The 27,645-nt window shown below is 45.5% G+C and overlaps 1 protein-coding gene across 2 annotated transcripts; it reads left to right on the top strand.

Moving 5' to 3' along the window:
* On the top strand, positions 1-27,594 carry B3GNT2 (UDP-GlcNAc:betaGal beta-1,3-N-acetylglucosaminyltransferase 2). Of its 2 annotated transcripts, none has more exons than XM_050753503.1 (2): positions 1-235; positions 25,079-27,594. In XM_050753503.1, exon 2 carries the CDS (start codon positions 25,088-25,090, stop codon positions 26,279-26,281), a length of 1,194 nt encoding a protein of 397 aa, XP_050609460.1. In that variant the 5' UTR covers positions 1-235; positions 25,079-25,087; the 3' UTR covers positions 26,282-27,594. The 2 variants fall into 2 exon arrangements, with proteins under 2 accessions (XP_050609460.1, XP_050609461.1); XM_050753504.1 differs by lacking the exon at positions 1-235 and adding an exon at positions 8,667-9,945.
* Positions 27,595-27,645: the final 51 nt, after the last annotated feature.

The following is a 27,645-nucleotide window of genomic DNA, read 5'->3' as shown; positions in this document are numbered from 1 at the left end:
AGCGGGGAGTGAGGCGCAGCGGCGGCGGCGGCAACAAGTGCCGGAGGCCAGCAGAGCCGAGCCAGAGCCGTCCCAGCCGCCGACACTGCCGGGCCGCCCGTCCGGGGCGCCGCGCATGGAGCGTGAGCTGCGGCGGTCGCCGGGCTGAGCCGCGCGGAGCGGCCGGGACGTGGATGTGGCCGCGATCTCCCGCCCTTGCCCCCGCCCCGCCGAGCTGGAGCTGCTCCCGGACAAGGTAGGGCCCGGGCGGTGAGCACCCCCACCGGCTCCCTCCCCGCCAGGCCCCTCTACCGGTCCCCTTCCGCCTCCCTGCTCTCCGGCTCCGCCCTCCGGACCCCCTACTACCCCCGCCCGGTTCCTCTCCGGTTCCGGCTTCGTACCCGCGCCCCGGTGGAGGAAGCAGTCCCTAGGTGGCTCCTGCCGCATTTAAGCCTCCCCTACCTTCCCGCCGTCCTAGCCACCCAACCCCAGTCCAGAGGGAGAGGAGAGGGACACCGCCCGCTGCGGGGCTTAGGAGTCTCCCAACCCATTCCGTGCCCACCTCGCCCGGGAGCCCGGGGACCTTCCCCCTCCCCGCTGCACCCCAACTTCCGGGGGATCCGGCGCCGGGGCGATGCGGGCTTTGGCAAGGGGCATCTGGGGCCGGGCCTCATCCGGGGCGCACGGGCGTTTCGGGGAGGGGGGCGCGCGTGATTCCTCGCACCCCACCGTCGCACCCCACCCTCGCACTGCACCCTCGCACTGCACCGGCCTCCCATGCCGCATGGGGAGATCAGGTGTTTTGTGAGCCAAAGAGCCGCCGGCAGCCGCTCCCCACCCCCAACCTCTGCCACTTCTGTCTCCGGCTCCCCCAAAACTGGTTTCTGCCAAACTTAGGGAGAATCTTTCGCTTTGACCTTTAAAAAAATATTCCACGCCGCCTGCGTTGAATGATTAACCAGGCTGCTCGCCCGAGTCGTGGGGGTGGGGTGGGGCGGGGTGGGGTGGGTGCTGCCAGGCCAGGGAGCGCCTGAAGCCGGACTCTGCCAGACACCCCTCGTGGGAAGGTGGGCGTGGGGGTCCCTGCCGCGGCTGCGGGCGCGGGGCAGGCGGCTACTCCAGCACGGTAGGCGGACCCTTCTCGAGGCGATAAACCGAGTCACCTGGTTAATTTCCAGGCCATGGTATTTGACACTCGGGGCTGGGGAGCCGCAGAACTCCCTGTTCCCCCATCAAGTGGAGGAGCAGTCGAGAGACTCCCCACAAGTGTCACAGCGTCGAAGCTCATCTTTAAAAATACGTACGTTTATAGCCTGGGTTGGCGAGGAGGCGCTCTCCTGCCCAAAACGTACGGGTGGTTTGTTGAGTGTACTTAGCTCACAGGTGCCTGAGCTGTATCCCCCGTGGCCGCCTCAGCCACCCCAACTTCGCAGAAAGATTATTTAGAACAATTAAACCATATTCTTCTGCCCTTCTCTTGTTGGAACCCTACCGTAATATCTGATGGCGAAGCCAGTTGGTGAATATAGAATTCTACTTGTTAAAACAAATTCTTCCGGTGTAATTATTTGTGCCTCTGGAGGTGGTAAACGAAGTGGCCGACAGGGCCAGGACTGGGAGTGGAAAAGCGGGTACCCTGGCCGAGCCAGTCCCGGGGCTCCCGCGCCGGCTTATGGTCGCACCCATGCGGATCTGACAGTTGACCCGGAGGGAAGACCGGCCGGGCAAGGCAGGGCGGTCACTTCCCACTATCCTAGCTCCTGCTCCTGGTTCTTTTGAGTAGAGGGTGGTTAAGCCTGGAGGAATTTGGGAGAGTTTTACTCAGAGTCCTTGCGCTGGTAAACCAGATTAGTTTGTAAGAACGGAGAAGTGCAGGAGCCCCATAGGGCTGTACTTGAGTAATTTGAGTAATCATTTTCCTCCCTGCCCAGCCTTTACAAATGTGTTTATCATTAGATCTTCTGTTTGAAACTACTTTTTTAGTTCGGAATATTGCTTTTTCTCCCTACAGCAAGAATTCACTGTTTTTCGTTTAGTTTTTGTGCAGATGACATTTGTATGATGAAGGCCTAATTCTCTGTGAAACTGACCAGTTCTCACCCTTACCATTCATTAGACTTGATTCTGCCACATTTAGTTCAGTGATCTTGGGCAAGTTATTTTTCACCTGAGCCTCATTTTACATATCTGCTTTTGGGGATGGTAATGTCTGCTCTACAAGATTGTGTCTGAGGACAAATAGGATGTTTGTCAAAATCCTCTCACTGCACGGGGAGAGTTAAGTGCTTAATAAGTGTTGGTCATTGCTGTAATCAGTAGAGAAGTTCCTCCTGGCATCGACTTCCCCTTACCAAAAACAGTAACCCTGTGGTAGCCGTTCAGATTTGCCTGAGACTGAAATCGGCCATATTTGGCAGATGCACATCAGAAGATTCTTGAAACCTAAGTAATGAGGTAGTATTTTGAGGCAAATAAACATGATTTGCTTGTTGTTCAAAAATTATGAAGTTTTTTCTGGGCTTCTGGTAAAGGGCTGAGTAAATGAAGGGTTTGTAGTTTTGAAGATTTTCTTGTTTTAAAGAAGTCATGTTTTAGGTTTCTGATACACCAAAGTTATGCTGAAAATCGCAAAGTGGAACTGATAATTCATAGTTGATTTTCACCATACTGTTCAAATGTGTGTTTTTTTTTTTTTTTTTAAATAGTTGCATTAGTGAGGCATCGTTGGTATAAGCTAAGATGTTCTGGAGAGAAATATGTGGGACTTTTTCAGCTGATGCAGGGATAAAAGAAAAGATGAATCCTCTGTTTCTCAAACTTTGAAACTTAGCTTAAAAAATTTTTTTTTTGAAATGGAGTCTCACTCTGCCGCCCAGGCTGGAATGCAATGGCGCAGTCTGGGCTCACTGCAACCTCTGCCTCTCGGATTCAAGTGATTCTCCTGCCTCAGCCTCCCGAGTAGCTGGGATTACAGGCATCTGCCACCATGCCTGGGTAATTTTTTTATCTTTAGTAGAGACAGGGTTTCACTATGTTGGCCAGGCTGGTCTCGAACTCTTGACCTCGTGATCCCATCCGCCTCTGCCTCCCAAAATGCTGGGATTACAGGCGTGAGCCACCGCGCTCGGCCTTAGCTTTAAATGTTTTCTAGCAATGCTGGGGTTTCGTGAAAATCCTAATTTAGGGATGCTGATCCACAGCTGTTAATGTTCCTGACATACTGGGTCAGTGCTTTTCATTCTTTCTAACTTAGTTAATGGATGCAGTATCTGACTCTATTTAGTTTTCTGTATTTTTTTTTTTTTGATGGTTTTATTGGAAAGTCTGTTAGAGACTTTAAAAATAAATGCTTATGGTTACTTTTATAAACATTGAGATCTTGAGATCTTGCAGCTAGGATAATACTTGGTTATATAATCTATTGCAACATCCCTGATGGTGGTACATACATTAACAACACTGAAAGATTCTCATAAAGACCTTTTGGTCTTTTATGTAAGTGCCCAAGGGAAACTAAAGTCATTTGGTTGCTTGGTATTTTTGGTGTGTACAGAAGATTAAAAGATGAATTAAACTAGACTCTGAAGTGGTAAATGTTTCCTGGCTGCATCCAGTAAAGAAAACAGCACAAACACCCCAAAGTTGTGGACCCAGCTGTCTTTTTTCTCCACTCTCTAAGGTGGGATTGCTGTTCCTAGATACTTGCCAAATATGTCTGCAAATTATAGAGTGAATACATTCCTCTCTCTAGAGAGGCAATTACTGTTTGAATAAGAGGTGTATGTATGTGTGGGATAAGGTTTTGGGAGAATTGATGTAACGATTTCATCATCACTCACTGGTAAGAAGGCTTTGCCAGGCTGAACAAAGCTTCAACAAGGAGAACTTGATACTTGGTGGAGAATTTATGAGGGCTTGTGTGGCACAATTACTTTGCTGCTGGAAAAAGTTATTTGTACTGAGTTTTCTATTTGTTACAAATTTTAAGAATTGAGATTTTGCCCTCTGTGTTGCCCTGTATTAACGACCTCTGCCTACCAGTTTTGTCTTTTTGCCTTGTCTTAATTTTTGTAACAAAATTCAGATGTCTTTTGAGAGTCATAACATGTATCTTGTGCAATTTTAGCTTTAGGTATTTTCATATATAACTTTAAGAATATGTTACACATTATTTTCTGTGCATCTATAAGTTAAATTTAAAAAAACATTTTCTGATGTGGCTACAGAGGGGGAAATTCCCAGTAGCCAGGAAATTGATACTTTTTACTTTTCATTCTTTTCATTCTGTGGCATTTTTAAAACAAAGGGTTCAGGTGTCTTCATTCTGATATGAGTAGGATGTACTTTGCTTACCAGAATGTTTGAAAAACATTGATAATCCAAGGAAATCAATTCTAGCATGTGACTACATTCTGTCTGAGTGCCATGTGGTGGTTTAGTGGTTAAGAGCATAAACTTGGAGTCCATAAGATGAGGATTTTTTTTTTTAACTTCATGTATAACATGCAGTAAAGTGTGAGAAGTGTTAAGCATGAGCTCATGTATGTAAGCTCTCAGATTAAGAAATAAACATTTTCAGTACTGCAGAAGGTTCCTGTGCCCACGTCTTGTCCATTTTCCCACCCTCTCACCCTGAAGGAACTGTTATTTCTTACATCATCATAGATGTGACTTCTATCATCATAGATGGGTTTTACCTGTCAAACTTAATGTAAGTGGAGTCAGTCATGCAGTGTGGCATGTAGTCTTTTGTGAAATAGACTTGAATTCTATTTTTACCACTTCCTGTGTGACTACGGACAATAGTCATAATAGTTATTTAATCTGAGTCTCAGTGACGTATGGGAATGTCTAAAGTTAAAATTACACAAACTATTTCAGGATAAATTTTCTCAGTTGTAAAATGGGGAAGATAAAGCCCTATGTCAGATTTACTGGGGAAAGTAATATAAAGCTACACCTAAAATACCTAGCATTGTGCCTGACTACAGTTTCCTCTTCCACTTTTTATTTCTTTAACAGGGTCATAACTAAAGCAACTAGATCTTTTGTGTTTAAATGAGCTATTTTATTAGCAGTTCTGTAGGTCTTTTATTGAAAGAAGACAAATCTTTATGTAATACTTTGTTGATATAGCTTTAGCTTTAAGATGTATTATTTGTTAGTTGATTGCCTATTTTTGACATTTCCTCTCTAAAGACAGTCATTGAAATGTCCCATCAGAGCTCTTTGTCCACCTGTGTGACATGAGCTAGGATGCAGTGATGAGAACTGGTCTATGGTTGATGATGGAGCTTGTGGAAGAGTTTAGTTTGGGTAAGAGTCATCGACAAGTGCCCAAGATGCTCCCAACATCTGCTTTGTTTAGTGAAATAATTATTTCAGAGGTGAAAGCACAGGGCCAATTATTTTAATTGCTTGCTTCAGACAAGCCACTTAAAACATTTTCAACTCTTGTAATCTTACCGTGTAAGTGGTATTACATAATTCCATGGCCTCATGTCTCCTTGTTGGGTACTTTTCATTTTTGGACCCATTCTTCAAATGTAAGTTGGGTAGTACTTGGCATTCTTTCTAAATGACTTTCATTAGATGTTTATTTAGCAAAAATATTGAGGATACAGTAAAGGAAAATAATTCCACCCTCTCTCACCACTATAACTACAGTTAACTTGATGTGGGTCCTTCTAAGTGCTTGTTTCTTCTTTTGTGCACTTCTAGAATGACCTTGGGAAAAACATACTTCCAATACTTTTACGGAAATTTAAAATGGAATATGGGCCTGCTTAGAGATCTCTACCAGAGAAGGCAAGAGTCTTGGCAGGCCTCAGTTCAAATCTGTCCACACTGTGGTCCCTACTTGTGGTTGTACCTTTGTTAGTGCTGAGTAGACAGTCCCCCGAGGCTCCATCAGAGGGTCCCCTGGTCTCCAGATTACAGTAGCCAAGATGGAAAACCTGCCCTGGAATACTTCTCCCTTAAGACCTCAAGATGTTTGGTGAAGTGGGCAGTTTGTTCTCCAACCAAACATGCACTGATTGAGCACTTGGTGTATGCCTAGCACTGTGCTTGGCCTGTGCATGTTCATAGATGGGTCAGGCATGATTGCTGCCCTCAGTGGTCAGTGTGGTGGAGACAGCCAGGAACTGGTAAGATTGCCTTGGTAGAGGTGTAAGCAAATTACATGTTGGAGGCAGCCAAGAAAGGCTTCTTAAGGAAGTGGCCTTTGGGCTTGGTCTTGAAGGATGCGAATAACATTTCAGGGGCAGAGAAAGGAAGGTAGAAGTGCTCAAGGGATTGTAGGCTGAGAAAACAGGACACAGTGGAAAGGCTCATAGAGGTCTTTTGGGGAAACAGCAGGTGATCCCTTGGGTTTGGAGTGCATGGTGCTTAGAAAGGTGTAATAGGCCATGATGCAACCTCGGGAATCGTGCAGAGATGGGGCAGTTAATAGTTATGGAGGTAGTGAGGAATCAGTGAAAGTTCTTGTGGTCAGGTGGGAGAGAGAGATGGTGTGCTGACTGTGCTGACAAGTTATGGCTGGGCTTGCATTGAGGAAGATGGGCCTGAGCGTGAATGAGGCCAGCCTGACCTGGGGCAGGTCATTGCAGTCCCTCTGTTCTCTGCTTCCCATTTGCCCCCTACCAGTCTCTCAGAAAGAAGCTGGAGGGATCCTTTAAAAACTGAATGACTTGAGGTTACTTCTCTACTCAGAATCCTCCAGTAGCTCCCTGTCTTCTTCAGAAGAAAGCCAGAGTTCAGATGTCACCTACCAGGGTTGGTGATCTGCCCTTCTCTCCTATCCTCTCCTACCTCGCTTCTACCGCTCATTTCACTCCAGGCACAAGGCCCCCAGCTTTCCTGCCTCTGGCCTTTGTGGTGACTGCTCCCCCGTGCCTGGAACTATCCCTCACCTCTTCTCTGAGAAGAGAGGCTTTCTCTGATCACCCTGCATAAAGCAGCCTTTCCTTATCCCCTGTGCAGTGCTTCATATTTCACCTAAGTGTTTATCAATCTTACAACAATCAACTCTGACTTGATTCTTTGCTGCCTGTTTTCAATACTGCTTGGTTTAAGTAGGCGTTTGATATTTGAGTTAGGCCACTTCATTAAAATTAGTCTTAGTAGAGAGGAAACTGAGGGCTCAAACCAGGGCAGGATGGTACAAGATTGAAATGTGTGTGTGTTTTATTTGGAAGAGGTGGGAGAGAGAAAAAGACTCATGGTGGGTGTAAAGGAATTTGGAAACCAATTAAGGGAGGTTAGGAGAAGGGCCATCACACAGGTACATTGGGGCATTTTTTAGCATATGGGATGTGGGAGTCTGTGGTGATGTCTAGGGGACAAGAATATGGGGTAAGGGAAAACCTAGCAGTAGACTTGGGCTCAGAACTGCGGAGAGAGTCCATTTTGTGGGATGGGGCCAAGGAGCAAAGGCTGCCAAGATGCAGGAGAACCCTGGGGGTTCCTGAGGTTGGGGTGGGGTAGACATGGTGGCCAGCAGTATTGGGTACCCTAGAAAGTCAGGAGGGTGCAAGGACTGTGAAGATTCTAGAAGGTGAGGGGGATTGGGAGGGTCAAGGCAGGACAAATGGGCATGACAAGGAGCATGTGCCCGGAGCCATTGGAGAGGGGAGAGGCTCAAGATGGGGGAAACAGTGGAGATTGCTATTGGTGCAAGACCCCAGAAGCAGCAAGAGCTGTCACAGGGAGTGGAGATCTGGGAGTTGGGGGGTTGGGGACTGGCTGATGTGGATGGAGAACTTGAAAGTAGGTTTTGGTCCCAGAGCTGACATCAAACGTCTTTGTAACTATGGCAACCTACTTAGCTTCTGTTTCCCACCTCCCTGCAAAATAGCGTGAAACCTGCACAGCCAACTTCACATGTTTATTATTGGAATCCATTGAATTCATGAATATGAAAGTGTTAATACTCTGGGAAGATACGTCTATGGACCATAAACTTGCTGCAGTTTATTTGTGCTTCAGAATCCCGCCCCCCGCCCACACACACAGAGTTTCCCTCTTGTTGCCCAGGCTGGAGTGCAATGGCATGACCTTGGCTCACCGCAGCCTCGGCTTCCCGGTTTCAAGCAATTCTCCTGCCTCAGCCTCCTGAGTAGCTGGGATCACAGGCATGTGCCACCACGCCTGGCTAATTTTGTATTTCTCCATGTTGGTCAGGGTGGTCTCGAATCCCCAACCTCAGGTGATCCGCCTGCCTGGGCCTCCCAAAGTGCCTGGTAGAAATTTTTAAAATTATTTTCTTTGAGAAGCACTTAACATCCAACTGGTTCTCCAAAGTACTTCTTTTTTTGAGTCTTGATCAGGAAATAACACAATTGTGGGGAGTTTTATGTGCACATGTGTGTTTTTAACCCTTCAGGTCTGGCTCTAGATTGTTCACTGGTAAGCCGGATGATATTTTCAGATTCAAATATATTTGTCTAATAATGAAAGGGTCAAAGTGTTACAAATGCTATCCTTTCTAAGCAGTGAACATTTGGAATTAGTGAGATGTGTTTTTATTTTATGGTTGTATTTGAAGCTTGTTTATAAAGAACTTAATGCAACTTTATTCTTGAGATGCAGCCATTATATTTTTCTTCTCTTCCTTTACCACATAAGGAATTATTTTCTTCAAATGAACTTAAAATATCTCTCATGAATACTCCTATTTTTAACTGAATGTTTCTTTTTTAAAAAAACTTTTATTCCTCAAAGTTCTGATGGATCGTCTTTTTTTAACTCTTTATAATGGAAATTTTGAAATCACTGCAGATACAGAGCATATCATGAAGCTTCAGGTAGCCACCAGCAGCTTCAGGGTGATGATTCTCTATTTTCATCCCTACCCCACTCACGACTAGGGGCCCATGGGCACCATCCAGAGAGAGAGGAAGATCACACTGGACCGCAGAGGGGGCAGCCCTCAATTTAGAGATAGTGGAGGCTTGGGGGAGAGGGTTGGACGCCCCCAGGGAGAGTGAGACGCAGACCAGGGGAGATTTGGAAGCCCGAGGCACTGGGATTGCTGTGGTCCCTGGTCCCTCCACATACCTGATCACCTATGCAGAGACTCGCTGAAAACTGAGGTGAAACTTAAGTTTTACTCGCGTAAAACTTAAATTGCTTGGTAAAAGAGGCCCAGTTTCTAAGCAGTTCAGTAGGGTGCCCACATATCGAGCAAGCATATTCTCTTTTACTGTGGCCACAAAAACTTTTCTTGGAAGGTGGCCAGAGAAAGCTATGTTACTATTGCACTTCTTTAAATACGGAAACAAGTCTTGGTTGAAGGCCTCAGTGATGCCTCCTCTTTTATAGAACACTTGGATAAAAGGCCAAAGTGTTACTTTTTTGAGGATATGTATTTTAAAATGTATATGGTTTATTTTGATATTTAAAAAGAAACAACTTGAAAACAACAGTCCTGAAACACTCGTCAGTAATGTGTTGGGATTTAATGTGCCTTTGAGAAAGGGAGAAGAGGCGGGACAGGAATCCGAGATGGAGCAGGGAGCTGGTTTGCTTGTTTGCCACCTTGCTCTGAAGTTGCCACCCAGGGCCACATGTCACTAGAAGTGTTGTCCTCTGGGAGGAGGATGATCTCTGACTGTGGAGAAGAGGCAGCATCCCAGAGGGAGCCCAATTTAACTGGATGCTCAGTGTGAGAGGAGGGGCGCTGGCACTTAGTGGCTGGGTGCTGTGGGCGGGGCCTGCCAGCCCTTGGCTATCATTTGCCACTTGAGGGACAGGCTGCTTAGTTCCAGCCTCCTGGCTCACCTGGAACCATTTCTCCTGGGAAGCATCGAAGCTGAGAGTGGATTCCAGGCAATGAGGGCTTGGTACTCCTTTTGGGGGATCCTGAGTGCCAGGAGGAGAGGATGAAATCCATGGACTTGGGGAATCGAGGCTGTCCTCATGGAGGAGGAGACAGGATTTGAACCTGGGCCTTCAAGGATGGGGGTAAGGATGGACAGAAACAAGATAAGGGACGTCTTAAGCCAGGAGAAGCCAGGCTGAGCAGAGGTATGGGTGGGGAGGACAGTAGTTGTTTTTAAGGGGTGCTGGTGGTCATGAAAGTTTGTCGAGTACCTGTTGGAAGTGAGGTAGATCAGTGGTCCCCAACCTTTTTAGCACTGGGGACCAGTTTTGTGAAAGATCGTTTTCCACGGACTTCAGGGTGGGAGGACATGCGAGATGGTTTCGGGATGAAACTGTCTCACCTTAGATCATCAGGCATCAGATTCTAGTAAGGAGCATGCAACCTAGATCCTTGCATGCGAAGATAACAATAGAGTTTGCCCTCCTATGAGAATCTAATATCAAGCTGATCTGACAGGAGGCAGAGCTCAGGTGGTAAAGCTTGCAGGCCTGCCCACCACTGCTCACCACCAGCTGTGCGGCCCATTCCTAACAGACCATGCACCACTAGGGGTCCATGACTCGGGGTTTGGGCACCCCTGCCATAGATGATTCTTTATGCCAGGGAAAATAGTGGATTGAATTTGATTGCCTGAGTGCTTAATATTAAAGTGCTTATTTTAACATTTAAAATTTCCATTTCTCTCTGTGTGGCCTGTTATCACAGCAATGGAACTAAGTGGTGGGGAGTGGTATACTTTGGAAAGTCGATCTTATGAGTTTGAGAGGTGTCATCTTTAAATTTTATAAATTGGTCATTGGTTGAATTCTTGTGCATTTTACTATGTAAAATGACAGTAATCACTTTTTCATACCTACGTGAAAATAGTTTCCTTTTCTGCATTCGTGTCTGTAGACATGCGGAGCCCACATAACAGATAACAGATGTCCCCTCCCTTCCCCATCTCTGTACACCAAGACTGCCAAGACAGGGCTGATGGCCTACTTATTTCCAGAAGCACTTGTGCAAGGTCACTTTGATAACTTAGTTTATGTAATGGGATTCTGTTTCTAGTCCAGTAAATGTAATTTATGCTTGTGCATTTCTATTAATTTTTAATTGCCTTTTTTCTCACCTCCCCCATCCCTGAGGCCTATGTTTGTTTATAGATTTATTTAATTGTATGTGTTTCCTGGGCCATGTTTTTAGGTGATGTACTGCCTTGAGATGACACCACGTAATTCTGTCTTGAGTGAGGCCTAGAGGGGAAATCTCGGGAATTGATAGATGCTTAGGATACTTATGCTAGAGCAGTGTTTAAAATGTTTGATCAAAATGGTCAAAGAATACAAAATGTCCTTAGGTTAGGTCCTGGTTCCTTTACTGTCCCTCCCCTTCTTGTTCTCAAATTGTGTGTTGAGTGGTAGGCACTAGAGATGCAGTAGTGAATATGGCCCATTCTGCCCAGAAGTCCTTGGTGTGTCAGACCTGTTAATCACACCATGTGCTAAGTCAGATAAATGTGGGCGAGGTGGTGTTGACAGCAAGGGGGAAGTAATAAAAGCAGCCCAACCTGGGTGGTGGCAGTGGGGTGGGAGGAAGAGGTGATGCTTTGGCTCTTTTTTTGTTTGTTTGTTTTGAGTCACACTCTATCGCCCGGGCTGGGCTGGAGTGCAGTGGTACGATCTCACTGCAGCCTCTGCCTCCCGGGTTCAAGCGCCTCAGCCTTCCCGGTAACTGGGATCACAGGCATGAGCCACCACACCCCGCTAATCTGGGGCCATCCATTCTTTTGTTTTTATGTTGATAGCCCAGAATGGAACCTACAGACTGTGAGAAAAAGACTTTGTTACTAATGATAATTTTGACTGCTGGACTCCCCAGTCCCCTGGGACACATGGTAGAAATCCTGGTTCTCCTCCCCAGGGCAGCCTTGGGCAAGGCTCTGTCTCCCTGTGCCTTGGTCTCCTCTGCTGTAAAAGAGGTATTAGAGTGGATGGTCTGTAAGGCCCTGGGAAAGAAATTCTTGGAGCTTCTTTCTGGTAATGAAACTGGGTCGCAATCTGTGTATGAATTCGTGTGCATGTTGTTGAAAAAACAAGTAAAAGAATGAGGTAAGCCAGGCGTGGTGGCACACTTGTAGTCCCAGCTACGAGCTGGTGGCTGAGGTAAGAGGATCACTTGAGCCCAGGAATTCAAGACCAGACGGGGCAACACAGAATACAGGCAGACCCTTTACCCCCCCCCACCCCTACTCCCCACACACACCGAGAGTGAGACGGTACAGTTGGTGGATAACGCTGGTTCTTTGATCCCTTTTCTGCCACAGGCTCTTCCTCTCAGAGCCGGGAGAGCTGGGGTTTGGGGCAGCCCTGTGCCACTGTCCCAACCCTGTGGCAGGTTGTAAAGCTGAGCTGGTTTCCCTTCACTTCAGGCTGTGATGCTGGAGGGAAGGAAAGGCAGATTTTCTCCACCTGTAGCCAGCTCTGACAGGTGTTTTAAGATGAGGCTAGTTTAAGCCCCAGCAGTCTCTCATCCTTTCATACAAATAACTAATTAAAACTAACTCATCACAAAACATATCTGCAGGGGATTCTGCCTATGGTGCGGAAGTATTACCAGACCAGGGCCCCTGGATATGTTAACCCATTGAGTGGTTCCCAAGCGGCCATTTTGTTTACATTATTACTTTCTCTTATCAATTTGGGGGGGAAAAAAAATTCGATTTCCTGTGGCTTTCCTTGGAATGGCTTACATTTTCCTGGGTGGGTATCTACAAATGCAATAATTTTGGTACCTTAATTTTTTAAAAGTACAACTTTATTCAGGGATTCTCAATCCTCCTCGAGCAACAGTGTTGTGTGGTAGAAAGTATAAGAGCTTAGACCCAAGGTTGGGGCCAAAGTCCAAACGCTGGCTCCACCGGGATTAGCTCTGTGACCTCAAATTAATTGCCTCACATTTTTTAGCTTGTTGTGAAGATTAAATGAGATGAGAACATCCCAGCGTTAAAAATGGGCAAAGGGCATGGGGGAGTAGGAAGACCAGGAAGGAAGCGTATGAAAAGATGGCATCAATTAAAACAGGGAGATGTTCTTTTTTGGTAAAGATTAAAAAGGAGGACGGTGGCCGGATGCCGTGGCTCAGACCTGTAATCCCAGCACTTTGGGAGGCTGAGGTGGGCGGATCACTTGAGGTCAGGAGTTAGAGACCAGCCTGGCTAATATAGCGAAACCCCGTCTCGACTAAATGATACAAAAATTAGCTAGGCATGGTGGTGGGCGCCTGCAGTCCCAGCTACTTGGGAGGCTGAGGTAGGAGAATCGCTTGAACCTGGGAGGCAGAGGTTGCAGTGAGCTGAGATCGTACCACCGACTGCAGTGTGGACAAGAAAGCGAGACTCCATCTAAAAAAATAAATAAATGAATAAAAGAGGAGTATAGTATTCACTGTCAGCGTGGATGACTCCGTGCTCTTGGGTATACAATGAGAGGATAAATCAGTCTGACCTTTTTGGTGGGAGGTTAAGGGTGAGAGTGAGGGGGATAGCTTGATTCTCTGCTAACTGACTTTAAAAGGTTGGGTTCCCTTCGTAATGTTTCCTCCGGAAATAACCAGATGATGTGCCTAGGAGGGTGTTTATGTATTTTCAGTTACAGGAAAAATCAGAAACAACTCATAATCTCATTGATTAGCAATTGGTAAAGCAGTTGGGTTGGGTGGCTCATGCCTGTAATCCCAGCACTTTGGGAGGCCGAGGCAGGTGGCTCGTTTGAGGCCAGGAGTTTGAGACCAGCCTGGGTGATATGGCGAAACGCCATCTCCACAAAAAATACCAAAATTAGCCAGGTGTGGTGGCATGCGTGTAGTCCCAGCTACTCAGGAGGCTGAAGTGAGCTGTCGGGGATCGATTGAGCCCAGGAAGTTGAGGCTGCAGTGAGCTGTGATTGCGCCACTGCACTTCAGCCTGGGTGACAGAGTAAGACCCTGTCCCTCGCTCCCCCCAAAATTTGATAAGACAAATCACATATACCTGTATTCTGTCAGAGGTGAGTTAGAGATCTGATGACAGAAGACAAACCACTCTTCCCCCTGTGAACTGAATCTGCTTTAGAGAAATTAAGTCTTTGGGACTACAAAGCCAACTAAAGTTGTAATCATGGGCATCCAACTTGGAGTTCTTCATTTTTTCCCTTATTTCATGTTCCTATGTGATGTGGTCAGTTTTCTGTTTTAAGTAGATGGGATATGAAAGAAAGCACATTCCTCCGGTCCATCCAGCAGCAACATTTGTCCACTTAGCCGCAGCTGCACATGTCCTCTTCCTAGCAGCCCTGGGCCCCACCAGCTCCTACCTGCCCTTCCAGTGTGGCCTCAGAACCTGTCTGTCCATGAACTGGCTGTGTCCATCTCTGCCTGGAGACACTCTGTGCCCCTACCCCATCTCTTGCCTGCCCTGCTTCTCCCTGCATTTTCTGAAATTTGCCCTATTAGAAGCCCCACTCAGGTCCTGCCTTGTCCCCTGCTGTTGACTAAAGGGCTGTCACGTATTACCTCTGCCAATTCAGTGTACAGGACACATGTTTTATACCCCCTTTTCCACAGACTTAAATAAAAATGTTGTTAGAGATGACTCTGGGTTGGTGATGTAGAGATCTATAACTTATGCCAGTTTTTAAGTATTGCCTTTATGCTCCAAATTCACCCTCAGTTGCCTGATCTCTGAAAATGGGTCTGGGCCCTTTAAATGTCTTTTCTTTGCCTTTTGTAAGTAGAGGGCTCTGAAGGGGACCTTGCAGGAGGAAGGGATTTTTCTTCCTGATTTCATGTGTACGCACGCGCGTGCTTTTCCTGCACTCCTATATTCCTGCAGGGCACACCTTTCTCCAGCATCCGCTGCTCTGTTTTCTACAGCTCTGGCATCAGTGGTGGGACCAGGAGCCTAAGACTGGGTGGACTTCATCCAGCCCAGATCATTACTCCCTACAGCCTCTCAGCCCCCATGTATGTACCTCACCCCAAGCCCCCTCTGGTGCTGGCCGTCTGGTGAGCTAGTCACCTGATCTTTGTCCTGAGCACAACCCTGAGCTGCTCTGGCCTAGCATATGCATTGATGTGGCAAGCTCCTACAGAGGGAGGCCTCTTCACTCCGGGTCCAGCAGCACCCGATGACTCCCTGTGTGTGCCCCTCCTTCCTTCTGCCTGCTTGACTGTCTATATACCCAGCCTTGCTTGCCTGCACCCTAGAAGGTTGCTCCTGCTGCTTGGTGACTGTGGGTGATCTCTGGCCTAGGTACCCAGGAATTTTTCTGCCATCTTTACTTTCTTCAACAAACTCAGAAAAAACCCCTGCCCTACCTAATTTTGGGGGATATTTTTCATCTGTTTCAGGGCATCCTTTAGATTGTTATTCCATCTTTATAGTTACTCAGGTATCATATTTGTTGTATTAAACTTCCCTTGCTTAGATTACCGCCTGGTTTCTACCTGCTAGTTGAACCCAGACTGAAAAACATTCTGTGCAGCTCACCTAAGCAGGCAGAAGGATGAATCAGAGAGAAGTGTTTAGAAATTTCTCCGAGGGCTCACTGAGAGCCTGCCAGAATACGCTTGCTTGTACACAGGTCCTAGAGGTTGGAGTGGAAGCATTTACCAAGCCATGTACAAGCTCTTACCAAGGGCTTCCAAAATGCATTAAGCTCCCCGGGAAGGGACTGCTTGCATTCCAGCATTTTTGTTTTCTTTCTTTTTTTTTTTTTTTGAGATGGAGTCTTGCTCTGTTGCCCAGGCTGGAGTGCAGTGGGGTAATCTCGGCTCACTGCAAGCTCCACCTCCTGGGTTCACACCATTCCCCTGCCTCGGCCTCCCAAGTAGCTGGGACTACAGGTGCCCACCACTGCACCCGGCTAATTTTTTGTATTTTTACTAGAGATGGGGTTTCACCGTGTTAACCAGGATGGTCTCAATCTCCTGACCTTGTGATCCGCCCGCCTCGGCCTCCCAAAGTGCTGGGATTACAGGCGTGAGCCACCGCGCCTGGCCCCAGCATTTCTTTTCTAAAATGACTCAGCTGGGGCAACATGAGGAGACCCCATCTCTACAAAAAAAATTTTAAAATTAGTGGGGTGTGGTGGTGCATCCCGGCTACTCGAGAGGCTGAGATGGAAGGATTACTTAGGCCTGGGAGGTTGAGGCTGCAGTGAGCCGTGATTGGGCAACTATAGTCTAGCCTGGGCGACAGCGGAGACCCCGTCTCAAAAACAAAAAATGATTGTTCCACCTTAGGTAAGTAGATGCCCCCAGGTTGCAAATCTGTACTAAGGATCTTCCTCTAGATATGCTTACCATGACTGTCACGGCCTTGTAGGTAACAATTGCTGGAGGTCCATCCCTCTCCAGAAAGGAGGTAGAGATGCCCCATTTTGGAATAGGGTGCAGGAGGGATAACGGGTCTGCTGCAGAGGAAGATGGCACCCTCACCTGGAAGCCCTGCTGAATCCCACACACCTGCACTGCTGCACACCCATGTGTCTGCTGCCTTTGGTGGTCTGGGGCTGACTGGGAAATGAGGGGGCAGCTGTACTTCTCACCCCAGTTCACCTCTTCAGATCTTGTCCCCACCCTCACGTCTAATACAGAGTCAGCACGGCTGAAATTCTTGTCTCCCCTAAGTCTAGCAAGTTATTTAAATTTTTCTGTTACCCTTTAGTTCTTAATAAGTGAGAGTTTTCTATAAATATGTCTGTAATTCAGCACATGTGGTTTTTCCATGGTCATCTCTTAGGAGAAAGGGTGTATATATATTTAATTAATCTGGTTTCTACTGAACACTGTGTTCAGTAAACTTGGCCGGATGACCAAAGTATCTGTTCCTTTAGCAAATGCTGGGTGAGTCTCAGGTACTATGTGCTGGAGTGTAATGGTGGTGCAGTGTGAAGACCTTAATTGTGGAGGGTGCCCAGGTAGAGGCATCCTGACCAGGAGCAGACTGCCTGACTCCTGGGCAGTGAGGCTGGTGTTTAGGCTGGGGCATACCCTTGGGCAGGAAATCTCTTAGAAGAGAGAGAGAAGTGATAAAGCCCTGAGTTCAACCTCTGGGAATGGAGAAGAAAGGAGTTCTAGAAAACAGACACGTAGCTAGAGTTAGGTTCTCAGGGAGCAGTAGCATATTGGTGGTGGTCTGGGGGAACTGGGGAACAGCATGAGCAGGAAGGGTGTGTGCAGGGGACTGAAGACTTGGGAAATAGGACGTATTTGGGAGCATAGTGGGAAATGAGGCTGTAGGCTATTGCAGGCTCTGTGGAATAGAGGAAAGATGAGGAGGGAGCTACCAGTGGCGTTATAGAAGTAGGAACCCAGGACCTGGCTCCTGGCTGAATGTGCAGAGCAGGAAGCAACTCAAGGTAATGTGGGGTTTTCACCAGGTGCCTGGGAACTTGATCCATTGCACAGAGGGGCCTGAGGAAGAGGGACTCCATAAGGCATGTGGAAGCTAATATCTGGAGTTAGATGGTTGACCCGTGAACCCTCCTTTTGGAGGTGATGCTCATGGCATTGGATGGATGAGTTTGTAGAGAGAAGACTTACTAAAGAGGCAGTGAAGGATGGAACTTTGAGAAATGTGCTTCATTTAGGGTTTGATGGAGAAGGCAGACCCCTGAAGAGCTATTGGAGGTTGTATCATCCTATTTTACAAAGGAGAAAAGTGAGGCTTAGAGAGGTTGGGTAACTTGCCTAAGGTCACACAACCAGTAGGTAGCATAACCAGAATTTAATTCTGGTCCTCTCATTCCAGATGCCAAACTGGTTTTCCAATCTGAAAATGGATCTGGGACATCTCCATCCTCAAACATCTGCTACCCTTATTTTTAAATCACATAATCTGAGGACCTAAAACCATTTTCAGTTTTACTAAAGGCAGGGCAGGATTGCCTCTGGGAGGGTTAATTCCCTTCTCCTTTTTCCCCAAAAGTTCTGTATGTGTTTATTTGAAGAATACATCTGGTGGCTAATTTGATTTGAAATGATGAATATCATTTGAGTAAATCGGCCACACCGGGCTTTTGGGGGGTTGTAATCAGTGGGGACCAGAATGTGTCCTGCCAGATGCTTTGATGTATAATGTCGCCTGTGGGACTGTGTAGGTGAGTAGATTCATTATAAATATGCTTCCCTTTTAATTTTGAACATGAAGGCTAAAAGTAATGGCTGGGAATCAAATTGCTTAAATCTAGCTGACAGTTGTTCCGTTAGTTAGACTGGAGAGCGGAGGCAAACCATCCTCTTAGCTTAGTGCCAGCCTCTTGGTGAGGGAGTCGTGGAGTTCTGAGGCTTCCTTGCCCCGGCGAGAACCCCGGCCAGGCCTCTTTCTCCAATCAAGGAACAAGCTCTAGCTGTGGCCCAGCTCTTCTGGTCCCACTGAGCTGTTCCACTCACACCCTTATCACCCTACCATCTGCCAGCAGTGCTAGGAGCTGTTCTCTCCCCTAGAGCCACTCAGCTGCAAACTGTCTCTGTCTTTGTTTTTCCAAGCAAAACCTGGAAAGGGCTGGCAAGGACCAGGCAACAGATGGGATAGCCAGAGAGGTGAGGACTTAGGTAAACCACGCTTGCCAGACTCCCAGATGTGGCGGGGGAGGGCAAAGGGCAGAACGAACATGCTCCTCTGGCCTCACGATATGACAGGGGGCTTGGGCTCTTTCCCTCTGAGGATTCGTGTGTCCCGTTTGAGCAGGAAAGTGAGCAGGAACCAGGATGCCCCCTAGACACGGAGGCTGCTAGCTCTGACACTGCTGGGGTGTAGTCAGAAGCGTGGATTTCCAGCCCCTTTCTCTCAGCCTGAGTGGGTGGGGGTGACTGGTCATTTTATTTCATGGTTACAAGGAGGCCTTGCTTTTCTTTCATCCTTAATCTTGGTAGTAGGAGAAAGTGCAGGGCAGTCTTGGCACAGGTCTTGGGTCTGGCTTGGACGTATTGCTTGTTCTAGCCCTGGCTAGTTACTGTCGGGCATCTCTTTAGCTTGCCTGAGCCCATTGGTGGGGGAGTCAGACCCTGCCTGAGTTCTGGGAGAGAGTCCTCATGGCTGTTGGTGGTCACATTCAAATGTTTTCTGGCCAGCAACTTTGCTTCAGTGCTACAGGGCTCTCAGAATTGAAGGGAACCTTTTTAGGGTTATTGGGTTCTGCGATTCCCAGTCTAGTGTCTATGAATGAAACATTGGAATTGTTTCAGTATTTGAGCCCTAAGGAAAATAGCCTGTGTGAGCTAAGTAGGTATTGAAGACCTTTGCTTTGGTCAGAGTTAAACTAACTGAAGGTCATCTCATGTGGATGGGTGGGAGGGAGGCCTGGGGGAGGAGGGATCATAGCTTCTGATTTTTATTATTATTTTTATTTTAAGAGATAGGGTCTCACTCTATCACTCAACCTGGAGTACAGTGATACAATCTCGGCTCACTGCAGCCTGGATCTTCTGGGTTCAAGCAGCCCTCCCACCTCAGCATCCTGGGTAGCTGGGACCACAGGTGCATGCCACTATGCCCAGCTAATTTTTTTTTAAAATGTAGACATGGGGTCTTGCTGTGTTGCCCAGGTTGGTCTCGAACTCCCGGGCTCAAGCATTCCTCTCACCTTGGCTTCCTAAAATGTTGGGATTACAGGCGTGAGCCATGGCGCCCAGCCCATAGCTTCTGATTACTAGAACAGTAGGACAATAGGAAAATGGGTGCCTCTGAAAACACAATGGTTTTGCATGGAAGTTAAAAAAAACAAAAACAAAAACAAAAAAAACAGCCTCTTAGCCAAGAAACTAAGGTCTTGAGAAATTGGCTTCCCCAGGGTCATGGAGAAAGTCCACGTGAGTCACTGTCTGTTTTCACAGCTTGGTAATCTTTCCCATGTTCCAGTGCAGTGTGTAGAAGAAACCAGAACTAGAAGGCCTGGGCGCAAGCCCTGACTCCATCACTTACTGGCTGGGAACCTGGGACTCTCAAAGCCTCATTTGTTCTCATTTTCTTTTAGGAGAGAGATGAATGGAGGCTGCCTTTTGCCCAGAGTGTAACCTGTAGAGTCACTAATGTTACTTAGGATAGTACACTGCCTCCCACATCTGATTGTTGACTCGTAGTTTTGTGGGTTAAAATGTATAAATATAGAGCTTTTAAAAAATTACCACTAAGAGGATTAACCATGGAAAATAAGCCCCAGATCTCTTCAGTTCCTGCAATCATAACCCTGTGCAGCAGCATTTGCTTCCGTGATTGTGTGATGCTTGAAAACTCGCACTCTGGAGGTATCATTGCCTGGGTTTGAGTCCCGGCTCTACCATTTACCAGCTGTATGACGGACAAGTTCAGTTACCTGTCCACCCCCGCAGTGTCCCCCACCCCATACCTCAGCGAAATAAGTAGTGGGAGTTTAGAGTATCTGCCTCAAAGGACTGCTGGTGCCTGGGACATATTTGTTAAGGCAGGTGTGTTCATGTTTCACTATTTTCATGTAGGAACCCTTAGGAGGTGGCACAGGCACAAGGGAAGGTGTGCAGGTAATAGGGATAGGTGTTGTGACAGAGCCTCCATGCAGCACCGCAGGGGTTGAATACAGCAATGCTGGCACAGGCCGGGGTGGGCTGTGGAACAGGGAACCCCGCATGGGGCCGTGTGCCGTGTCCCAATCCCCAGCGTGCGGAAGAGGCTGCTTACAGGGCAGACAGTTGGGCAGCGGTAAAGGATGTGAAAACACCCTCTCATCCCACCACCCTGAATAAACCCACTTTGTTTTTGTGTGGTATTTTATCTAGGTTGTCACATAGTTTCGGCATCATGTCTGTACTGTTTTGTAAGCCATTTTTCAGCTAAGGTTTTCTGTTATACTGTCTTTCTAAATATTTTAATTTCATTAAACAAAGCCAACTGAAGTTTGAAAACTGTTCCGTCCCTGTTGGGGACAAGGTAAAAAGCTAAGTTCGCTTTGTGTTTGTATATGGGGTTTTCTCTTATTTCTGTTACAATAAAAAGTCTATGTTTCACAGCAAGAGTTTATAACATCTTCCCCCAGCTTTGGGGTAAGTTTTCTTAAATTCTTCTTACGCAATGTAACTTCCTGCTGAAGAAAGACATTGGAATTGGCTTTTCTGTCTGCGATGGGAATATTTAGTCAGATATTTAGAGAGCTTTTTCCCACAGATATTTTTATGGGGGTCACTGCTTTATCTTCCCTTCCATGAACTTGGCTTTTTTCTAAGAGCCTACTAGAAGCCGAGTTCTCATGCAAGACACTGTGCTCAGGTCACAAGTGCACGATGACATTTAACCTTGATGGAAATGTGCAGTTGAGAATCTTGTGTTTTCCACCTTCTTCTTCAGATTGGCTTGAAAGAAATACCCTTTAGCAAGTAATGGGAAGAATTGCCTCAAATTGAGCCTTTGGGAATCTTAAGTCTTTTACAAGAAAGGCTGATCTGTTTCCTGACGGGGGACTGGGAGCTCGTAGGTGCCCCCATTTCCCTTTCTTTGGAGCCTCTTCGTAACTATCAGTTTTCCATGATCCCATGCCATAGTCACCCTGTGGGACTTCACTGCTGACCTGGACCAGGTAACTAGAATGTGGTTGAGCCTCATAGAAAAAAATAAGAGATCCAGACAGTCCTGGATTGGGATCCAGAAGGCGGTCTTGTCTAAGCCTTGTCACTGAACTCTTCCATAATATTCAGGCAAATCATCAGTCCCCTCTGAGCTTCCATTTTCTCCTGGTAAAGTGGTATGCCATCTGCTTCCCTTAGGGGGTGAGAATGAGAAATGAGCAGGAAAATGGCCTGCGGGCTGGAGGCCTTGAGCACTTAAATGAAAGGTGAGAGTCGTGTTCCCGGGAAGGCCATTGATTAGTCCCTGTGTCTTGAGCCAAGATGATATGAGAACTGTACCTTGGCATGGCCTTGACTGAGGAAATAAAAGGCTGAATTGTAGCAGGTGAAATTGGAAATCTCGCCAGGGATCAGCAAGCTTATTCCTCAAAGCATCCTCAAAAGAATGGTGTTTTCCGTGGTAGAGGCTTCACGTGTCTGTGGTTGGATTCCAGTTATTCATGGCCTCCCCTATAATCTAGATGTATAAACTTGTTAAATTACCTGGAGTCACTTTTACATATTATTCACCCTGTATCTTTCCTAGGAGAATTAGCTCTGGAAGTTCACAACCCCCTATGTAAAGTACTGTGCTTCCCTTTTTTCTTCCCTAAGCTGTCCTCTTTTACTCTAGAAATTTTGGTAAAGGTCTATCAATGTTTTAAATCCCTTTACTGAGTTAAATTTTTCCGGGTATTTAGCTGTTCATAGTATGTGCTGTTTTTTCCTGAGTAATCTTGCTCTGTCGCCCAGGCTAGAGTGCAGTGGCATGATCTCGCCTCACCGCAACCTCAGCCTCCCGAGTAGCTTGGACTACAGGAGTACACCAGCATGCCCAGCTCCTTTTTTGTATTTTTAGTAGAGGCAGGGTTTTGCTATCTTGGCCAGGCTAGTCTCAAACTCCTGGCCTCAAGTGATCTGCCCACCTCGGCCTACCAAAGCGAAGTGCTGGGTTTACAGGTGTGAGTCACTGTGCCTGGCCCCTTTGCAAATCTTTCTCTTTATTGTAGTTTTTCACCATCACACATTTCCTGCTGCCCTCCTTCCAGCCTAGGAAGGGCCTGAGACCTAGAGATAGCAGTACTGGGTCAAGGGCTCACTTTAGCATTAGGAGAATTGTCCCAAGTTAGAACCTTTTCTTTTTGAGAAGTATTTGAGAAGTAACTGGAGTTATCACTGAAATCTCCAGAGGCATGAGGTTAGGTTTTTCAAGAATAGTTTCGGGGGCAGGGGACCAGGAAGTGGGTGCCGCTGATTGGCTGCAGATGCAATCAAGGCCATGTGCTGAGTCTGTGGGGGTCGGGGGAGTCAGGAGTCTCTAGTCTGGGTGGGGTAAGTCTGCAAAACATCTCAAAAGACCAATCTGAGGTTCTATAATAGTGGTGTTAACTACAGGAGCACTTGGGGAAGTCAAAGATCCTGTGGCCTCTGGCCGCATGACTCCTGAGCAGTAAGGGATTATAAAAACTGTGCTTACATTTTAGCAGAATTCAGGTCCCTCTCAATCCTAATCTTGTGACCTTTCATTAGCCTCAGCCCCCTGAACAAAGAAGGGATCAGTTTTATGGAGGGACTGTTACCATCTGTAACAGTAACATCTGTGCTTCCAAGTTAAACTGTAAACTAAATTTCTCCCGTGGTTAGCTTGGCCTATGCCCAGGAATGAGGGGAGACAGCCAGCCTGTGAGTGTAGACGCAAGATATGGAGTCAGCCATGCTAGATTTCTCACTATCCATAATCTTTGCAAAGGTAGTTTCAGCAGTAGTAAATACAAGCAACCAGATTAAGATCTGCTAGACAGATCTTTAGAGACACACAATAGCTTGTGAATTCCTTGTTGATCTCATCTGGGCTCTCTAATACGTTTTACAGCATTCTCAGCATGACAGATATTCTTCTACTTTAGTACTGTTTGTTAGAATCCAGTGAACCTAAAAATCTTCTTTTAAAAACCAAATACTAGATTAAAATAGTCACAAAACTTTCTTCTAGAAGTTGGAGAAGTGTAGCTACCTTTTGGCATGGTACAGTCTTGGAATCTGTTTGCCTTGGCTGGTATTCCAGTCTGCCCTTCTCTAAATGTGTACCTCCTCAGGTATAAAATGGGAATGAGTAATAGTACCTAAGGATAAATTCCCCGTTGAATTAACCTGATAAGAAAATCCTCAGCTCTTTATAGAACATTGCCATTCCAGTTTTTTGGGCTGTCTTTTAATGTCACCTTGGCTTAAATGTTTTCTTATATAGGCCATCCATGTCAATAGTGTTAAAACCTTGGATATCCCCAGCAAACCATCTCATTACTCATTCTTTATTCTTCCATTGCCCACAGCCTGAAATCCTTTGATATTTCACTAAAAGAGCATTTATATTTCCCTTTTTCTTTTTGCTACAAACAATAGATATCTTAAGTATACACTTTAGGTTTTGACAAATGTATACATCCATGGAGCCTTCGTCAGAATCAAGACCTACATGGTACATTTCTGTACCCCAGGAAGTTCCCTCCTATCCTTCTCCAAGCCCACCACCTCCATCACTTTCAGATTTCTAGAACCTAAATTCATTTTGGCTGTTCTTGAAGTTAATATAAATAAAAATTTGGTTCTGGCCTTCATTCACAATGTAATGTTGTAATGTTTCATTCACTATAGTTTCCCTTTCTGTTGCCGAGGGATATACCGTTGTATGCAGATGCCACAGTTTGCATTGGTTCTGTTGATGATACTTGGGCTGTTGCCAGTTTTTGGCTATTGGGATAAAGCTGTCCTGCATCCGCTTTCATTTTCTCTCTCTGAGATGCTCTGTGGTTCCGTGTCTCCTGCTTCCTAGCCCTGCAACCCTGGGCAAGTGTCTTAATCTCTCTGCTTGGGTTTCCTCATCTGTAAAATGGTAGGTTGGAAAATAACTCAGGGTTGGGACTAGCATTAAAAAAAGAGAGATAAGGTCAGACACGCCTATAATCCCAGCACTTTGGGAGGCTGAAGTGGGAGGATCACCTGAGGTCAGGAGTTTGAGCCTAACCTGAGCAACGTAACCAGTCCCTGTTTCTACATTTTAAAAACTTGAAGTTTTTCAAATAAAATAGAACTTGAGAGTGAATGACACGGAACTGCACACAGTGCATCATACATGTAAATAGTTTTGTGTGTGTATGTGTATACTAAACTGTAAAATATATTTGTTATGACTTAGGCAAATCAGTTTGCCAAGCACTGTATGTGCCTTTGTAAGCAAGGAAGTTGAACTCTCCTGAGGTTATGTAGTAACAGGTATCTCTAGCTTCAGCATGTCTACAGCAATCACTTTCATAGTGCTTGCTGTGAGCCCAGGTACTATGTTAAAAGCTTTCCATATAACAACATATACTCCTCACAACCATCCTTTGAAGTGGACTTGATTCCCATTTTATATATGGAGAAGCAGAAACATGGACTATCCCACTTGCCCATGGTCACAAAGCTGGAAAGGAAGGGCCAAGATTTGAACCTAGGCAGTGCAAGTGTAGAGTCTTTGCTATAAACTACTATTCCCGGGGAGACAAGTAAAATAAATTGTATGTGCAAATGCATATTGATAGTTAATTGATGCAATACTCCACCCCTTTGTTCCAGATATGAGAAATGAGTGTTGGACGTCGAAGAATAAAGTTGTTGGGTATCCTAATGATGGCAAATGTCTTCATTTATTTGATTATGGAAGTCTCCAAAAGCAGTAGCCAAGAAAAAGATGGAAAAGGGGAAGTAATAATACCCAAAGAGAAGTTCTGGAAGATATCTACCCCTCCTGAGGCATACTGGAACCGAGAGCAAGAGAAGCTGAACCGGCAGTACAACCCCATCCTGAGCATGCTAGCCAACCAGACGGGGGAGGCGGGCAGGCTCTCCAATATAAGCCATCTGAACTACTGTGAACCTGACCTGAGGGTCACATCAGTGGTTACAGGTTTTAATAACCTGCCGGACAGATTTAAAGACTTTCTGCTGTATCTGAGATGCCGCAATTATTCACTGCTTATAGATCAGCCGGATAAGTGTGCAAAGAAACCCTTCTTGTTGCTGGCGATTAAGTCCCTCACTCCACATTTTGCCAGAAGGCAAGCAATTCGGGAATCCTGGGGCCAAGAAAGCAACACGGGGAACCAAACCGTGGTGCGAGTCTTCCTGCTGGGCCAGACACCCCCAGAGGACAACCACCCCGACCTTTCAGATATGCTGAAATTTGAGAGTGACAAGCACCAAGACATTCTTATGTGGAATTACAGAGACACTTTCTTCAACTTGTCTCTGAAGGAAGTGCTGTTTCTCAGGTGGGTAAGTACTTCCTGCCCAGACACTGAGTTTGTTTTCAAGGGCGATGATGATGTTTTTGTGAACACCCATCACATCCTGAATTACTTGAATAGTTTATCCAAGAGCAAAGCCAAAGATCTGTTTATAGGTGATGTGATCCACAATGCTGGACCTCATCGGGATAAGAAGCTGAAGTACTACATCCCTGAAGTTGTTTACTCTGGCCTCTACCCACCCTATGCAGGGGGAGGGGGGTTCCTCTACTCCGGCCATCTGGCCCTGAGGCTGTACCATATCACTGACCAGGTCCATCTCTACCCCATCGATGACGTTTATACTGGAATGTGCCTTCAGAAACTCGGCCTCGTTCCAGAGAAACACAAAGGCTTCAGGACATTTGATATCGAGGAGAAAAACAAAAATAATATCTGCTCCTATGTAGATCTGATGTTAGTACATAGTAGAAAACCTCAAGAGATGATTGATATTTGGTCTCAGTTGCAGAGTGCTCATTTAAAATGCTAAAATAGATACAAACTCAATTTTGCATAGAAAGGTGTATTTTGAATAGTTTCCATGTTGTGTTCTCACATTAGAGTAATTTCTATATTAAACCATGAAAATTGCCTTTACGAGTGATAACCATTTGAGGGCCTCTAAACCCTTCAATGTGGTACTCACGTGAAGAGGGAAAGCGGAAGATGGTCATTTTTTTACGGATAATATGGCAGGATGATTGGTTCTGATCTTACCAGCTAGTGGTCATTTTTGAAAAACTTGTACCCTCTTATCTGAAATCATGTTTCTGGAATTTGACCATTTTAAGTTATTTTGCTTGCCCTCTTCTATAATATTCCTACTTCCCATAATAATGACTGATTTATTCGTAATTCAGGTGTTTATAAACATATTGGCTACAAAGACTTTGTTAAACGTGATCCGGTGATTTTCGTGAAATGGAATTATGTTTATTTTTATGGGATTTGGGTAAATTTTAAATTGTCCAGAAAACTGAACTTTCAGTTATCAATTGTGGAATTCAGTTTTTCAATCGTGGAAATTTCCTGCTACCCCAACAGTATTTTCGTGTGTTAATTAATTTTGCAAAATAAGAATCATTGTGTGACACTCATCTAATTTATCTTGTTGTGATCTTATGGTCATAATAAGGAGAAAGAGGGTTTAATTTTTCTTGTATTTGGTTTGCTGGGTGGTACCATAGTCTAATTTTAGTATTTGAAAATGAGTATGATTCCTTAATGGCCAGCTGAAGATTGAATTGCCCCTAACAACCGTATTGTGTTAGTGAATTTTCAATGTGGACCAGGAAAGCATATGTAACTTTTGAACTTGAGTGAAAAGATTGAAGTTGCAGACTTTTGCATAGATGGTTTGTCAATTTAAAACTCCAGAATTTATTATTGCCATATTTCCACATGCTGCTTATACAAGATTATTATTCTGAGTAGTAATTGCTTCCCTGTCTATGTAGAAGTGCCTGTTTTTATTTATTGTTCAGATCAAAGACCAAAACATTTTCTTAAATATATTTTATGTAATATTTTATTTGTATACAGTGTTGTTGATGAAATATTTAACTAGAGCATGATATTTTAAATGTTAAGATATAACATGTTAAATAAAACTGTTATTTTTGAATTTTAAAACTTGTTTTTTGGGGGTATGAACTACTAGAGTTTAAAATTCTGCCAAACTATTATATGTACTATTGTGTATCATACTTTCTTGAAATATTTTTGTTTATAGAATTGAAGGTTCTTTATCAGATGGGATACTGGGGACTATAAACAATGGAAATAAAGCCACTGTATTTTTAATTGTTTGTGTAATGTGTAATCTATAATCCTTTTGTTTCCCATATTTGAAAA

This window comes from Macaca thibetana, chromosome 13 (genome assembly GCF_024542745.1).
Source record: "Macaca thibetana thibetana isolate TM-01 chromosome 13, ASM2454274v1, whole genome shotgun sequence".
Taxonomy (NCBI): Eukaryota; Metazoa; Chordata; class Mammalia; order Primates; family Cercopithecidae; genus Macaca; species Macaca thibetana.
Note: the sequence above shows the minus strand (reverse complement) of the source record. Positions and strands in the feature narration are given on the sequence as shown.